Consider the following 17,124-nt stretch of genomic DNA (forward strand, 5'->3'; position numbering starts at 1 on the left):
CGGCCGCTAAAGCGGAGGATTATAATGCAATTCCAAACTATTGCCACTACAGACCACGGCACCACATACAGTTAAACTTTAACTGCTACACAGGGTCTATTGTATGGAGATGGTCGTCGGCTAAATTTATCCCCTGAGAGTCTCATCAAGATGATCATACATATGTTGAACACTATAGGTTTTTCAATAGAAATCTAGTCAATTAAATAATACACTACGGTGCTTATACTTTATTTTAACTACAGTTTCAATTATGGGAGAGGAGCTTTGTTTAAAAATACTGCCAACTCTGTGCTAGACGATAGGCTCTCACACATTAATTAAGTTGGAGGAGGAAAGTATGGTAATTGAATAAAAGAAATGGAATTAACACTTACTTGTATATTTGGCAAACCTTTTACAAAGTGTTTTAGCACTGATTATCACTCTTCGACCACTAGTGAACTTAATACTCAGTACCTTAGTTTTAGCACTGATTATCACTCTTCGACCACTAGTGAACTTAATACTCAGTCCCTTAGTTTTAGCACTGATTATCACTCTTCGACCACTAGTGAACTTAATACTCAGTCCCTTAGTTTTAGCACTGATTATCACTCTTCGACCACTCGTGGTGAACTACCCTGGTTGGCGTAATGGCGGCTTTTTATATTGACGATCAAGTGTCAGAAAGAGCGCCAATCGGAAGTTCATAACTAGTAACAGTATTTAATAAATCATTAACACCTACACAATTACCAAAGAATATTGCAACATGTATATTAGTTAAAAATATGATTTATAAATGGTCGCTTAATAATATTTAGGTACGAACAATATCTTAGTGCCCCTCTTGTCTCGCCTGCACGTGGTCCTCCTGCTGTTTAACGGAAGAGATAGCAATAGAGAAGGAAAACTTGAAACAAACCCGGCTCGGTGCCAGCCGTTATGCACCTGCAGCCGATCCGACTCCGCGCGTATCGACTTGTCTTTCCCGCGGACCCAGTCGGTGAGGTCGAGAGAGAGTCACAGGTCTTGGGCAGCCCTGTGTCTCTTCGCTTGTGTCCCAGGCGATGCAGTGTCTGTGGAGAGGTCACTTCACCCACGACGGCTTTGCCGCGTGGAAAACAACACGGGGAGTGGCAGTGACCAGTTATAAGTCCAAACGTATAGGCGTAAGTTAGGACGCTAGGGGTCACTCCTGACAGTGGGAGGGTCCATCGTAGGCCCACTGATCAGTTACCGCCCGCTTAAGCCGGGCAGCCCCCGGTCAGTTAGGTACTGATCCGCCTCGGTGCCGGTCTGTTCCTTTTGGGTGTGGGGAGCAATAGCCTTCAACTAGACGATCGGTGTCGTAACATGCTTCACCTGCTGAACAACGGTCTAAAACAAAAAATACTACAACTCGCTTATCCATGCGCATTGCGACATGGAATGTCCGTACCATGAGGACAGGCCTTCCGGACACCGTGGGAGGCTCTAGTAACAGCAACGCATGCGACCTGCGTAAGGCTGCTGTAATCAGCATGGAATTACATAGGCTAAATATATCAATAGCAGCCCTGCAAGAAACCAGGCTACCTGATGAAGGTTCACTGCGTGAGGCACAATACACCTTCTTTTGGAGGGGTAAGGGGACTGATGCTGTTCGTGAGCACGGTGTTGGCTTCGCCGTTCGCAGCGATCTGCTTAAAGCAATCGAAAAGCCTCTTGGGGTCTCTGAGCGTATCATGATGTTGCGAGTTAACACAAACAGCGGCTACATTACACTTATCTCCGCGTACGCTCCAACACTAACATCAGCGGATGAGGCCAAGGACCGATTTTACGAGCAGCTCCATGAAACTGTGCGTAGGGTAAAATCTTCCGATCGCTTGTACGTATTAGGCGATTTTAATGCTAGAGTCGGTCAAGACCGTGTTCCGTGGCTTGATTGTATTGGTGAACACGGTATTGGTAAACAAAACGAAAATGGTCAGCGCTTGCTAGAGTTTTGTTCTAGGAACCTACTGTGCGTCACCAATACATACTTTAAGGGCAAACTATCTCGCCAAGTTTCATGGAAACACCCTCGCTCGGGTCATTGGCATCAGCTGGACATGATCCTCTCCAGAAGGAGACACCTCCGCGAGACACTCCACACCAGAACTTTTCACAGTGCAGAATGTGACACCGATCACTCCTTGGTAGTGGCGCGTGTTGCCTTCACTCACAAGAAAATCCATTCGTCCAGACCTTCTGGTAAGAAGAAACTTAATGTTTTTAATACCAGAAATCACGAACTGGTCAGTAAATTTGAGGAGTTGGTAAGAAGCGCGCAGTCAACCTGGAGTGAGAATGCACAAGCAGATGACACGTGGAGGAGTGTCAGATCGTTGCTGACGGACACTGCGGGCTCAGTTTTCGGCTATCGGGAAATAAAAACCCAGGATTGGTTTGCTGAAAATGCAGAGCATTTAAAACCTTTGGTCGACTACAAGCGCGAAGCTGCACTAAAACACCGCATGAGACCTACACCGGAAACTCGGGAAAACCTTAAAAACGCCACGTCGACGTTGCAGCGCAATGCACGACACTTCGCAAACGTGTACTGGACGAATGTGTGCACAAATATCCAAAAGTGCGTCGACGCCGGTAACTTCAGCGGTGTTTATTCGGGCATCAAGCAGGTTCTAGGTCCTGTGCCTAAAAAGACAGCCCCTCTCAAAGAAGTGGATGGCACTATCATAACTGATAGCTGCCGTCAACTCAAGCGATGGGTGGAACATTACACCGAACTCTATTCGAATCCAATTGCTATTGACTCAATGGCCTTAGTACATACGCCAAAGCTAGCAACTTGGTTCGAACTAGATGTACCACCCTCTGTAGAGGAATTTCATAAGGCTATAAAGCAGCTGAAACGTGGAAAGAGTCCAGGCAATGACGGTACTCAAGCCGACATCATAAGGCTCGAGTGTGTGGGTCCGATTCTGCATAGTCTGTTGCGGAAATGCTGGGAGGAGGGAAAATTCCCACAGGATATGCGCGATGCTAATATCGTCACACTTTACAAAGGGAGGGGAGACCGCGGTGATTGCAACAATTACCGAGGCATTTCCCTCCTTAGTATCGTGGGCAAGTTATTCGGTCGGGTAGTACTATCAAGACTACAGCAACTTGCCGATCGCGTATATCCCGAAAGTCAGTGTGGATTCCGTGCCCAGCGTTCCACAACGGATATGATCTTTACACTTCGGCAAATCCAAGAAAAATGTAGAGAACAGAAAACACCTTTGGTTGTCGCATTCGTTGACCTAAATAAGGCCTTCGACACAGTTAGCCGAGAAGGGCTTTATTCTGTATTGGAACACATCGGATGCCCACCAAATCTCGTGAATCTTGTGAAGTCCTTTCACGAAGGTATGCAAGGTGCAGTGGTGTTCGACGGTACCGTGTCTGACCCGTTCCCTATGCGTCGAGGCGTTCGGCAAGGCTGCGTACTGGCCCCTACCCTGTTTGGTATAGGGTAGTTTAGCCGGTTTGCCGGCCACCTCTGGTTTTCGGCCATTACGTAGTAAAATGGTAATAACAAGAAATCTTTACCCGACTTATGAAAAAAAACACTATAATCCAGTAAATTCACTTGACACCTACACCTCCTACAACTGTCTGCTTAATAATGTTTTGATTGGCTCGTCAGTAAATCGGCAAAATTTAGGCAGTGTGGATGTGTCGCAAATTTGTGAAAAAAATTGAAATCGATATTTTTTTTGAGGTAAGTTAATATGTTGTTTCTTTAGTTTTGATAACATAAATTGTATTTAGGGGTGTTGCAGATTAGTTGAATTAATGTTATTTTGACTAAAATTCATAAAATATTAGGTATAATATATTAAAACTTGGTGGCCGGAGAACTAAATGCAATTTTACAAACATTTTTTCTTCTCGGCCGCCCGGCCGAGAACGGACTTGGAGGCCGTGATAGTTAATTGAGTACATTTGATTGAAAATAAAAGCAGATGTGAGAAATATTGTTTTCGATGTGGATTTGAATAAAAGTTGATTAACGTAGTTAGCAGTCGGCCACATATGTATAAACAAATACTTGATCAAAATCCGCTTTCAATTATTTCGTGATTGGCGGCCGGGAACAGAATAATGAGGAGCTACTTTTCGGCCTTGGTAATTTTTGACAGCCGAAAAACAAATCTACGCAATTAGTTTTCGGCCCTTAAAAATAAACCGAAAGAAAAGAGATTAAATCTAGACATTCTGTATTCAAGTTAATTTTTAATTTATTCTTAAGTTCAACGTCAAATTTATTTTTTTGAAATTCATGAAGAGATTTATACATAAACTGATTAAAACATGGCCGAAAATTAGATTTCGAAAAGTGAGTTTTCGGCCACCGGTGACAGTGTGGCCGGTAATTGACAGGCACATTGTTTATTGTCGGCCCTCTTTAATTGAGCGGCCGAAAAATATTTTTTTCGCATTTAGTTATCGACCCCTAAAATCCAAAGCGGCCGAAAATTAAACTATTATTTTTTTACTACCGGCCCTGTTTTACCAAGTGGCTGGAAAAGGGCATTTTTGTGTTTGTTCCTACAAACATAAGGTTGCTAGTATCAAAATATAGTATTTAAATTAATAAATTTATTAAAGTAATGTAAGACAAGTGAAGATATAGCAACGCGTAACCATGTAATAATATTTACTATAATGTACTATTTGTAGCAAATGGTTTTGATTAAATAATAGAAAGTGATAACTTTTTATATAAAAATATGTTTTTGTTTACAGTCTATAAGTAACCCTGTAAGGAATAAGGCTGAATCATGCACAAAAAAAGAAGCAGCACTGCTGATGAAATTGAACAAGTTGAAAAGGAATACAGCGGTTTACATAAAGAAAATACACAATCTAAAGTCGGAGAAGAAGAAAACTTAACACACGAGAGGATTCATAAGGATGATGAGGTTTTGAGTAGCAGCAACGAAGATTTTTCATTATTTTAATATGTAATGTTGTTTTTTTTGTGTTTTAAGAAAAGTTCCTATTAAGTTTTAAGACTTGTTTACAAATTTATCTCACATTGAACAAACAACTCGTACATTGATCTCATTTTTTTAAGGGTCATCAACACGCAAGTAATGTCCTTAATGTTATGGCGTTCATAGCCTACGGTTACCGCTTACTCCTTTCTATCAGACGGGCCGTATGCAGCCATTACACATTCGGTATGCTTGTTTGCCACCGACATAGTTAAGAATATATTGATAAAATAAAAATTAAGTACCTACCTACGTAAAAGTTCCTTACAATGTTCCTTGTAGTTCTAATACACTTCTTGGTTCAAATATTTTTTGTTTTATTGAAAAAGAAAGCTTACTGACTATGAAATAAGATTCATTTAAAAAAATTATATAACAGTGGCCGAGAACCGGTGGGTGAGCGGCCGTAAATCAAAAAAAAGGCCGAAAACCAGCTAAATAGCCACATTTTGATATTCCTTATTTTTATAAAATAACTATATCTAATATGGCGTATTTTAATTAAAAAATTACAACTAGATCATATTTTTAGTCAACAAGTAACGTAATATCTAAGATTAGTCGAGTCTAGTATTCACAAAATCCATCCTTATTCAAAATTTAGCTTAACTGGCCGAAAACCGGCTAAACTACCCTATTCTTCTCGTTGCTGCTAAAAACTGCTTTCGGTGACGACCAACAGGGTATCCATCTGCATACAAGGGCCGATGGGAAACTTTACAACGTTTCCCTTCTAAAGTCTAAGCGAAAACGAGACAATTTATTCGTTGACAACTTGCTCTTTGCTGACGACGCAGCCTTCATCGCCACATCACAGTTTGAGCTTCAAACTATTATGGACAAATTTTCTCGGGCCTGTGATCTGTTCTCTATGTCCATCAATCCCCGGAAAACTGTTGTATTGGCTCAAGGGTGTGCGGAAATACCGACGATCGTGTTGGATGGCGCCCCGCTGGAGTCAGCCGAAAAGTTTTGTTACCTCGGGTCGACGGTGACTAGTAATCTCTCACCGGATGCGGAAATCGACGTTCGAATCGGAAAAGCCGCGACGATGTTTGGGAAGTTGAGTACAAGAGTATGGCAAAATAAACATCTAACTAGGAAAACCAAGATGATCGTTTACCAAACGTGCATCCTGAGCATACTCTTGTATGGGGCTGAGACTTGGACATCGTACGCCAAGCACGAGCGTCGTCTCAACGCTTTCCACATGCGCTGCATCCGGAACATTTTAGATATAAATTGGAAGGACAAGGTTACGAACGAGAGGGTTCTGGAGATTGCTCAGCTACCCAGCCTCTTTGCGCTGCTAAAGCAGAGACGCTTACGTTGGCTGGGGCATGTGCATCGAATGCAACCTTCTCGTTTGCCGCGACGTGTTTTACTTGGCGCCATAGCTGATGCCAAGAGAAGCGTCGGTCGGCCTATGTTACGGCATAAGGACTGCGCCAAGCGAGACATGCACGCCTTCAACATCCCTGTTCATAAATGGGAGGAGCTTGCCGAGGACAGAGATAAGTGGCGCAAACTGGTGTTCGACGGACGTAAAATCCATGATGAGGCTTGGTTTAAGACACTTGCTAGTAAGCGAGCCAAGCGTCATCAGCCCGACACCTGTTCGCCACGGACATACTACACCTGCCTGGCTTGTGGTCGTGTTTGCCGCTCCCGTATTGGCCTACACAGCCATGAAAAGCGCTGCCGCCCTACCTGACACTGTTTGAATAGTCTGTAATAGACTCAAAGGCCAATGATGATGAATAATATTTACAAACTATTAAAGTGAACTTTCGTTGTTGGCGCCACACGAAGTTACATCCCGGGTACGTCCTTAAACTACGTCCAAAAGAGAGGAATGGGCATTGTGAATGTCATCTCGCTTTGTGTGGTGGTAGGGCACAGCCAGTGGATGTCATTCCAGATCTAGAGCAGAGCCCGAGTGGGGAAGTGCCTCCACCTTACAGAAAACCGCAGCCAAATAACACTAGACCCTACTCATAGTGTTGTGTTCCTGCCGGTGAGTAAGGTTGCCAGAGCTCAACGAGGGGGGGCGGGTTTAGGGACGGCAACGCGCATGTAACTCCTCTGGAGTTGCAGGCGTACATGGGCTACGGAGACTGCTTACCATCAGGCAGGCCGTATGCTTGTTTGCCGCCGACGTAGTATAAAAAAAAAACATCGACGACTGTCAAGAAATAGAACTGGCGCCAACCGGAAGTTCGCTTTTAACTGATGATATATTAAACAGTGGTCACCAAATGCACCTGTTAAACAAAACTGGTACTTTTAATTTTATAGTTGTTAACACATAACTTTTAAAAACATAAATATAAGGTTTTTTCTTTAAAATTTTCGAGAATAGAATGTCCATAACGGCCATTCTCTGAAAGTATTACTAGGTTGAATGCGATTACCATAGCGTTTTATTATATAGAAAATATAATAAAACGCTAGTCACGGTCTGATAATGACTGAAAAACCTAACCTATTTATTTATTGGATGAAATGGCAGCCTCACGGGCTTTTGCCAAAACACAGTGAGCGTAGATTACAAGTAATAAAACACTTCACAATACAACGAATCAATCCATGATGTACTGTAATTAGTCGTCGATATTCGGTCAACCGTCGAGGCCTTCACGATGCACTAGAGGATAATTGGATTAATTGTAACAGCAGTACAAAGCCGCCATTATGGCCAACATCACGAACCACCGATGATATCCAAAGTATTGGTTATTCGCATTTCCAGAACAATTATTCATTAACTGCACCTGTCATGTTTGCCATTCACTGCATAATATCCTATCAGTATTATACATTAAACAGCAGTATGCAAAAAAAAAAAAAAAACAACGGGTTGCACTCCCGGCACTCCCGGAGTGCAACCCTTTGTTTTTTTATTTTTTTTATTCAGAAGGGAAAACTTGAATAATACGTTGTGCATTTTTGATATTATGGAATGGTTAGGGAATAATTTTGCACGAATTACTTTAATTATCAGTATAGTAAAGTACTATCATTTATGTGGTAAAATACAATATTCATTTATTGCGCTATCGTACACAAACATGACAATTTGTATTACATTAAAAATCTTAAGAACTATTAACTATTACAATTATTTAACATTAAAAAGTTTATCTCTCAGAAAAATCACCTTCCATCCATAATTTCAACGACTCTACTGGCTTTTCGATCAGGTCACGTGTCCGTCTTACGAATCTTCAATCTGACGTATCTGTTGGTCACGTGACATGTCGCGAGTTGAACATTTTTTCCCCATCACAAAAAGTGCACAGCGCCGCTAAAGAAGTTTTCACTTCAAAAAATGTCTGGAGCGCGATCCGCCATGTTCCGTGGATAATTCGAATCTGAAAAGCCTTCTCCGCCCTAGCGAGACCTGTCGCGTTGAGACTTGGCAGTAAAATATAAGCCATGAACCTCCACACCAACTTTTATTAAGTGAGCCTATAAAATGTTTGGAAGCCAACGAGCCTAGATAAGGACCTAATGATTTTTCGAGTTTGTAAACATGATGAATGGTGGCCTATTTATGATATTTTCTATCGTAAATTTCAATTTGGTTTTGTCGGGAATTTTATTTGGTAGTAATGATATAGTTTCAAGTAACAAGATTATTACTCGTCATTTACTTTTTTTTTACATAATGTGCCTCATTTAGGTAGATTCTCATGCTTCGGGGTGTTTCATGTAATTCTACAAAAACGAACTATTCGCTAGGTAAGCAACTGGTGCTCAAGCGATCCAACAATGTTGGATATTTTCATTATTCATAATTAATTTAGTGAATGAGCACGTGGTGGCTCTAGATAGTCTCGATATGTCGATAACTTCATGCTAACATATCGCTGGGTCGAACGAAATTCGCCATCAGGGGCGCGCACGTTCCTAACAGAAGGGAGGCATGTTTGACTTCAAAAACATACTTGGCCGGTCATGCAGTGTCCGCTACACATAACCTCGATATGTAGGTAACTTCATACTAGCATATCTGGCCGTTGCGCTAATTCTAGATAGATAAAATGTATTAATAGCATCGTATATTATATTCTGTCGCTGTCCGCAGAATAAGGAATAGCAAAGAGAATTATAGTTATATAAATCTTTGGTAATAGTTAGTACTATCGTACAAAAAAGAAACTTCCTAAAAAAACGAAGTTTGACAGCGATTCAGGGACGAATCATGTATTGAGGCTATTTATAATATGCAGCAGGCTATTTGGATTGTTAAAATTCAAGTCATTATGTTATCTGTGTTTGCGCAAAGGGACGTCAAGTTGTGCCAACCCTAATAATTGCTCGGAGCAATGCTCAGCTGAACGGAGCCCATAATGCCCGAATTCTGCAGTTTCGCCTACGCGACAACATTTCCATCCTCACCACTTAGATGGTTGGCAGTCCTCAACTGTGCGTTTTTCCAGGAACTTTCTGCCTCGCACAGCAAAACTATGGAATGAACTGTCGCCTGCGGTATTTCCGGACCGATACGACCTTCAAACCTTCAAGAAAAGAGCGTACTCCCATCTTAAAGGCCGGCAACGCACTTACAACCCCTCTGGTGTTGCAGGTGTCCATGGGCGGCGGTAATCGCTTACCATCAGGTGATCCGTCTGCTCGTTTGCCTCCTCTACCATAAAAAAAAAGTTTCACCATATTTCACTCAGAATACCTGTGAATCGGTACGACTTTCAGGTATCAAGATTCTTGTATATAAAGTGGTCTAAAAATGAAGCACTTATATTATACTCGTGACAGTTGTGCGACGCACGTCTAGATACTTATTACGTAGGCTACTATGAGTGCGTAGTAAACAAGTACTTAGCCTGTCTTATAGATTCGTAATATGTAAGTACTAAGGTAGATTATATTCGGTATAGTACAGGGTGGCCAAATAAGAAGTATACATTTTGTTTTTAAATTTTAACTGTATTAAGTTCAAAAATTATTAGGTATTGTTTTAAAAATATATTCTTCAGGGTTGGCAAATTCATGCGAAACATAATGTCTGACATATGTCCACCTCTAACAGCAGGCAAATGTAAGCCCTTATCATCCCAATGTTCAGCATCTATTCGCACATTTTTGGCATTATCTTAGTACATTTGTGTCGAATAGTCGGTTTTAACTGTTTAAATTTCATCAGATCGTTAGCATAAATACGTAATTTTAGATAGCCCCACAGAAATAAGTAAAGAGCTACAAAATTTGGAGAATTTGGGTGCCAATCACTGTCACTTTTTTTCAAAATTAATCGAGCAAACAACGTGTTTTAAACAACAGAAACATTTGAGATAAAATTGCTTGCTGCTAGTGGTATACATTTGGCAGAAATTATCTTCCGTATACAATTGCCAACCCTGAATAATATATTTATGAAAAAATATTTAATAAAATTTCCACTTAATGTAATTAAAATTTAAAAACAAAGTGTATCATTCTTATTTGTCCACCCTGTACTTACTCTACATATATTAGGGAATATAATATAATACAGGGCAATGAATTGAAATAACGATGACGAGCGTCTCAATCCTACCAGTCAAATCAGATTCTTTTTTTGATAATGTCAAAACGTCACGTGACGTCACGGGCAAGTCATCACTTTTTTTAATGAAATTGTGTAAAAAAATAACTGCTGACTGCGATTTCCAATAATTATCTGGTGTACGGAAGGCGGAGATAAGGAACAAAATCTCCATGTACCAAAAAGTGTCATCAAAAAACTTTAAATAGGTGGCGCTACAATACCTAGAGTACTTAAACAAAAAAATCAAATCATAGACAGCGCAATTCACTAGGTTCTTAGGTTCTTAGCTACTCTAGCGCTACTCTGGAGAGATTTGGAACTATTATTTATAGCTGACAGCAGGACACTTTTGCAACAGTTATACCATAAGAGATGCCACTCCTCTTAATTCCACACTCCATAATCTGGTGCTTCAAAGCAGCTCGACAATGTCAAATATTGATATCCCGCGCAAGAGGTTTGACTTCTACCTATGTACTTAGAACTTCTTTTGAGTTTGTCGTTGAGATTCAAGATGGCGAAGACGAGACGTATTGAGAAATATTGTTTAAAGTGTAATAATGATAGCTTATTATGGAGTAGACTATCGTGGAAGTGTGGAGCTAACGAAAAACTGTTCTTGAAATGTGTTTAACCATGTTTTAATCGACTCCCGGCAATCCATCGTGGCTTTTAGTAAAGTCCAACGACAACGAATGATAAAGAACAACGACACTTGACATTTTAAAAGAAAAAGATCTCTTTTTAGCCAATAACAACTTTAAATTATGAAATTATGTATTATGGCTCCTCTTCACGATGGCCCAGCGCTGGCCCAGCGAGATGGCCATGCGATGGCTGTCACGCCACTACACGATGGCGACATTCAGTTGCGATCTATTCGTCTTCCAGGATGGACGTGGGAGCATTAGCCGCTGCAGCAATTTATTTATACGCCACGTACCAACCTTTTCTTAATGTGCACAATAATAAAGTTATTAAAAAGAAATGACGTAGAAGATTATGGTGGATATTATCTATCCATCGCAATAAATAAATAAATAAACTACTTAGTACCTGGGCGACCGAGCAAAGCTCGGTTATAACTATTTATTGTAACATGGTGGTGTATAGGTGATAATCTTAACTACATTTTTTTACTAAATTAAACTAGTCTAAAACAATAAAAATTTTATATAAACTTGAACATATAAAAAAAAACAAAAGTTAGTCACTGGGCGAGATTCGAACCCGTAACACTCGTTTAGCAGTCCGCGTCTTAACCCGCTGGACCAGACGGACAGTGGCCGGCAACACGAAATTAGCGACCATATTCTACGTCGAAAGAAAAACGCATGAAAATTCGAAAACACGCGTTTTTCCCAAACATAAGACTAATCTAGATAGATTGTATACCCCCAAAAACCCCCATATACCAAATTTCAGCGAAATCGTTAGAGCCGTTTCCGAGATCACAAGAATTGCTTGTTTAAAGGTATAAGATTATGGGACAGTATTACACAAATTGACTAAGCCCCACGGAAAGCTCAATAAGGCTTGTGTTGTGGGTACTTAGACAACGATATACATATTATATACATATGTATAAATACTTAAATACATAGAAGACATCCATGCCTCCGGAACGAATATTCATGCTCATCACACGAATAAATGTCCTTACCAGGATTTGAACCCGGGACCATCGGCTTCATAGGCAGGGTCACTACCCACTAGGCCACACAGGTTGTCACCTAAGTCAATTTAAATTTGTGCAATAAACTCTTCAAAGCTTTGAACCCTACTAAAAATCATTACTTGTCTCTTCCTTAATGTGCCGCTGTGTAGGTATATATTGTGCATATATATAATTTATGTATCTGTTTATGTGTATGTGGTGAGTAAGGTTGCCAGAGCTCAACGAGGGGGGTGGGGTTAGGGTCGGCAACGCGCATGTAACTCCTCTGGAGTTACAGGTGTACATAGGCTACGGAGACTGCTTACCATCAGGCAGGCCGTATGCTTGTTTGCCACCGACGTAGTATAAAAAATGTATGTATATTTAGATATGTAGGTATCTAATATTAATTTCTTTTATTATTGGTATATTTATTTATTTAAATTGTGAATGTACTGTATATACAGATGTCTGCGTAATGTATAAGTAATTTTCCTAATCCTCTAATTAATTCGTGCACTATTTGTTAGAGAAACTTTTTTTTAAATATCCTGCTACCTTATTTCTATAGTTTTGGTATTTATGTTTGGGGTTCCATGTTACGCTTTCTCCCCGATATAACTCTAAAAACTTTATTCTTTCGTGATGCGGCCACATACTCGTCATTTTTAATCAAAATAATACACAGCACGAACGTCCTCACTCGACCGCGTTCGAGCAGGCACTGAGGGATGGGCCACGTGTAGATGCGGACAGCCATTGCTGGTCCACTGCCTTTGATGTGCGGACGAAAAACCGACACCGCGGCCATCCCATCGCCATCCCGCGCGCCATAAGCCATCCGACACCACTACCCTCTCTACACGCTGGCCCAGCTTAGTGGGCCACTATGATGGTCCATCGTGTAGAGGAGCCATTAGGTAATGTTCTAACCTGCCGGCGGCGGGGTATCACATATCAAATATCAAACATTTATTCAGTAAATAGGCCACAGGGGCACTTTTACATGTCCATTTTTACAAATAATAAAAAATTACAAAATTCAATTACAAATATGGAATCGATGCAATAATAAGGGATGTATACTGTCTCTAAATGTTAAATTACACAAAAAAAACGATTATAAAAAATTAAACCAACAAATACTAAAATCCTTTAGAGAAGTATAAGTCTGTAAGTGTCAGAGATAAAATATTTAAAAAAAAAACATGAAATTATCCTTAGAGATGTAGAGGGTCTCCAAAACTTGAATTCTTATATAAGTATATATAAATAATTAAAAGAAAAGAAATTAAATCAGACAAGAACCGAATGACGTCACTCACGTGAATGCCACTCAAGAGTAAAGTATATTTTATGGAGAAGGACAAATTTCAGTGATATGCGTCAGTTACATGTATAAACCGATTTAGAGGTCAAAATGTACCGAGAGCTTCGTCTATTGTATATTTTTTATATATTTTTTTTTTTATATTTATTCACTTAAATACAATGCAAGTTTACAGTATGTCATTACACCAAAGCACTTACACGCTAAATTATTAATTATACATGAAGAGAAAATATGTCAGTGAGAGAAATAATACCAATACTAAATACATTCACAAAAAATAATAATAATACTAAATAAAGAAAAAAAAAATACTAATAAAACAAATCATGATTCATTCAAATTATTTAGGAACTGTTTGGCAATACAACATAATTGCGCAAATTTTCCGGCAAACATGTCAGCCTCCTCGTACTGAGTGAGCATTAAGTGCAGTAAAGATATTGCGCGCGCGGTAGGAGCGTGTCGAGCGTGGCACGTGCGAGCGGACACGCGCTGCAACAGGCCCGGCCGGCGGCGCGGCGCCACCGCCACGCAGTTCATATCCTGGGGGACTCTCACCGGAACCACCAATCTGATCCTCTCTAGCACAGCTGGGCAGTCCACTCTGTGGTGTACGATAGAAAGATAGTGGACTAACAACAACAACTTCCTCCTCATCCGAAGCGTGTCTAGCCCAACCATCCCAGAGACAAACAATGAAGGGTACAGGTATGGATAATACCCGTAGGCTTTGCGATACAACCAGCGGGCGAATTTACGCTGTACTCTTTCCACCATCAAGGAGTATTTAGCCTCGTAGGGATCCCAAATAACAGCCCCATATTCCAACCTACTACGGACATAGGCACTGTATAGAACCACAGCGACTCCGACATGGAACTGCTTCGACGCCCTCATGACGAAACCTAGGGTTTTACTAGCCTGCTTACAAATACCAGTTACGTATTTATGGAAATCCAGTTTAGTATCTAAGACTAAACCTAGGTCCCTAATTTCCTGAACTCTTTCCAAACCAACGTTCCCCAGGCTATAATCGGCTAAAAGTGGCGAGCGCTTACGTGAGAAGGTAATGACCTTGCATTTTGCTGTATTAAAAGGCAGCCGGTTTTCTACACTCCATTCAGCTGCTGCATTGATATCGCTCTGCAATGCAGCGCTATCCACCATACTTCTGACGCCGAACAACAACTTTAGGTCGTCCGCAAAAAGCAAACAATCAGCTGAGCGAATTGTGTCAGGCAAATCGTTTATCATTAAAATAAACAATGTAGGCCCCAGAGTACTGCCCTGACTCACCCCAGAAAGCGTGTAGTAATCATTTGATTCGAAGCCACCTACCCTGACAAACTGCTGCCGTTCGCCCAAGTAACTGGCGAAGAAACTTAAAAGCTTTGGCGTGAAGCCCAGCAGTGCCAGCTTCCCCAGCAAGATGTCGCTGTCAACCAGGTCGAATGCTTTCCTAAAGTCGAAATACGCAGCGTCGACCTGGCGTCCAGCGTCCATCTCACTGCTGACGTAGTCAGCTAGAGCAACTAGGTTTGTGATGGTAGATCTGGCTTTGCGGAAACCGTGCTGACTGGGGTGCAAACGATCGGATACCTGTTGACTTATGTGCCGGTTAAGAGTCATTTCAAATATTTTACCAAATACAGACAGTACGGCTATGGGTCTGAAAGAAGTGATGTCCATATCGGATCCTCCTTTGGGAACCGGCGTAACTCTGGATTTTTTCCAACGCCTAGGATAAATTGATTCTTTAAGCGAGAGGTTAAAAACGTACAACAAGGGAGTCACCAAGGCGGAAGCACAATCTTTAGCCAAAAACACGGGGATACCATCGGGCCCTCCAGAAGACCGCGGTTTAAGTTTTTGCGTTGCCGCTCTAAAGTCGGCCTCAGTAATGGAGGGGATCGAGACCGACCGAGAGTCACCAGAGGAGTGGGCTACGCGAGCCGCAGCTTCAGCGTCCAAGCGCGGCCTTTCCTGTTGGAACACCGAGCTGAAATATTTAGCGAAGGCGTCCGCCGCGTCCTGCCCGCTGATATCACGGCCCTCAAAAGTAAAAGATTTATCGCGGTGCTGCCTTTCACTTTTTTTATCTTTAATATATTCCCAGAATTTTACCGGGCAACTAATAATATTATTTTGCACAGCCTGTATATACAGTTTATAAGCTCTACTGATCAGGTTTTTAACATGCGTTCTGTAATACTTAAACATATACCTATTGTAATCCTTCCCCTCCTGCCTAAGCCTCTTCAAATGAAAATACTTTAATTTGATATAACGAATTATTTCTGCAGTGTACCATTTCGGGTAAACGTATTGTGAATCGACTCTACAGCGGTTTCTTAAGGGGACGAATAGGCTAATACAGGAGTAGAGTTTCTCATAAAAGATCTCAGCAGCACTGTCAACTTCAGTGGCAACAAGGAGATCAGCCCAATCGATGGCGGCCAGGGCTGGGTAGAGCGCCCTGTAGTCAGCCTTACGCCAGTCCCAGTCCGGACAGCACGCATCGCACGTATATGTTGTTTTCCGGCACTGATACAAAACTACACACATTAAATATTGTGTAAGTAATAAATTTAATATAAATAAATATTATAGGACATTATTATACAAATTGACTAAGTCCCACAGTAAGCTCAATAAGGCTTGTGTTGAGGGTACTTAGACAACGATATATATAATATATAAATATTTATAAATACTTAAATACATAGAAAACACCCATGACTCAGGAACAAATATCCATGCTCATCACACGAATAAATGCCCTTCGTAGGCAGGGTCACTACCCACTAGGCCAAACCGGTCGTCAAAATAAAAAGTAATAACTATTTATTTACAATAACAGTATACATAAAGGATATATACAGAAGATTACTATAACTAGCTTAAATCTAAAATCGTTGTATCGCAATACTGATACGTTGTGCGAGGAAGCCGCCAGGTATTCGGTCACCAGTTACGTCAACCAGACGTTTCGCGATTTCTGCAAAAAACTTGTGCGCGCTGGAACCTCATGGACGTAGAGTTTCAACGCCAAACGGCTCTACTGAGGCTGATATATATAACTTAGTAATAAATTAAATGTGGTGGTCGCGTTGTCTTACGTGGTCCATCTTGCGGTCGAGGTGACCTATGCTGTCCTTATACTCTGGTAATAATGCGTGTGTATAACCACACCTGCAATCCCATAATGGCCTACTAATGTATTGAACCATTACAAGTAGTACATCGATCGTAAAAATGTATACAGATTTGAATCTTACTCCAATGACATAAGGTAGATATAAATGTTTATGTGTACGCGTGTATGTCTTGCCTTTACGGCCTAACCTCATTAGAGAAAGAGCATAATAAAAAGGTGTATGAGCAGTTTAAATGGTATGGGGAAGCTTATATCTACTCGTATTCCACAAAACACTTAAGAGGGAAGTAAATATACAATAAATATACAATTTCAGACCCGATTCAATTGTGTTATTACAATTACGGATCTATAATATGTTATAACAATAGGTAAAACTATTAAATTAGATTTTAAGAGTAAGTGTTTGTG

General features: G+C 40.8%; 2 protein-coding genes across 2 annotated transcripts in view; one reads left to right on the top strand and one right to left on the bottom strand.

The window, feature by feature from the left end:
• LOC133524514 (estradiol 17-beta-dehydrogenase 8) overlaps window positions 1-17,124 on the bottom strand; it is a 229,910-nt gene that overhangs the window by 166,202 nt on the left and 46,584 nt on the right. The window lies entirely within an intron of this gene.
• LOC133522360 (uncharacterized) lies at window positions 1,425-3,238 on the top strand. The gene is made up of 2 exons (XM_061858030.1): window positions 1,425-2,907; window positions 3,186-3,238. The coding sequence occupies exons 1-2, from the start codon at window positions 1,425-1,427 to the stop codon at window positions 3,236-3,238; spliced, it is 1,536 nt and encodes a 511-aa protein (XP_061714014.1).

The sequence above is a fragment of the Cydia pomonella genome, chromosome 1 (genome assembly GCF_033807575.1).
Source record: "Cydia pomonella isolate Wapato2018A chromosome 1, ilCydPomo1, whole genome shotgun sequence".
Taxonomy (NCBI): Eukaryota; Metazoa; Arthropoda; class Insecta; order Lepidoptera; family Tortricidae; genus Cydia; species Cydia pomonella.

Coding starts and splice junctions, on each gene's coding strand:
- LOC133522360 (XM_061858030.1), top strand. CDS start 1,425: ATGAGGACAGGCCTTCCGGACACCGTGGGAGGCTCTAGTAACAGCAAC. Junction 2,908..3,185: donor AAAGAGTCCAGGCAATGACG/GTACTCAAGCCG, acceptor TTCCGTGCCCAG/CGTTCCACAACGGATATGAT.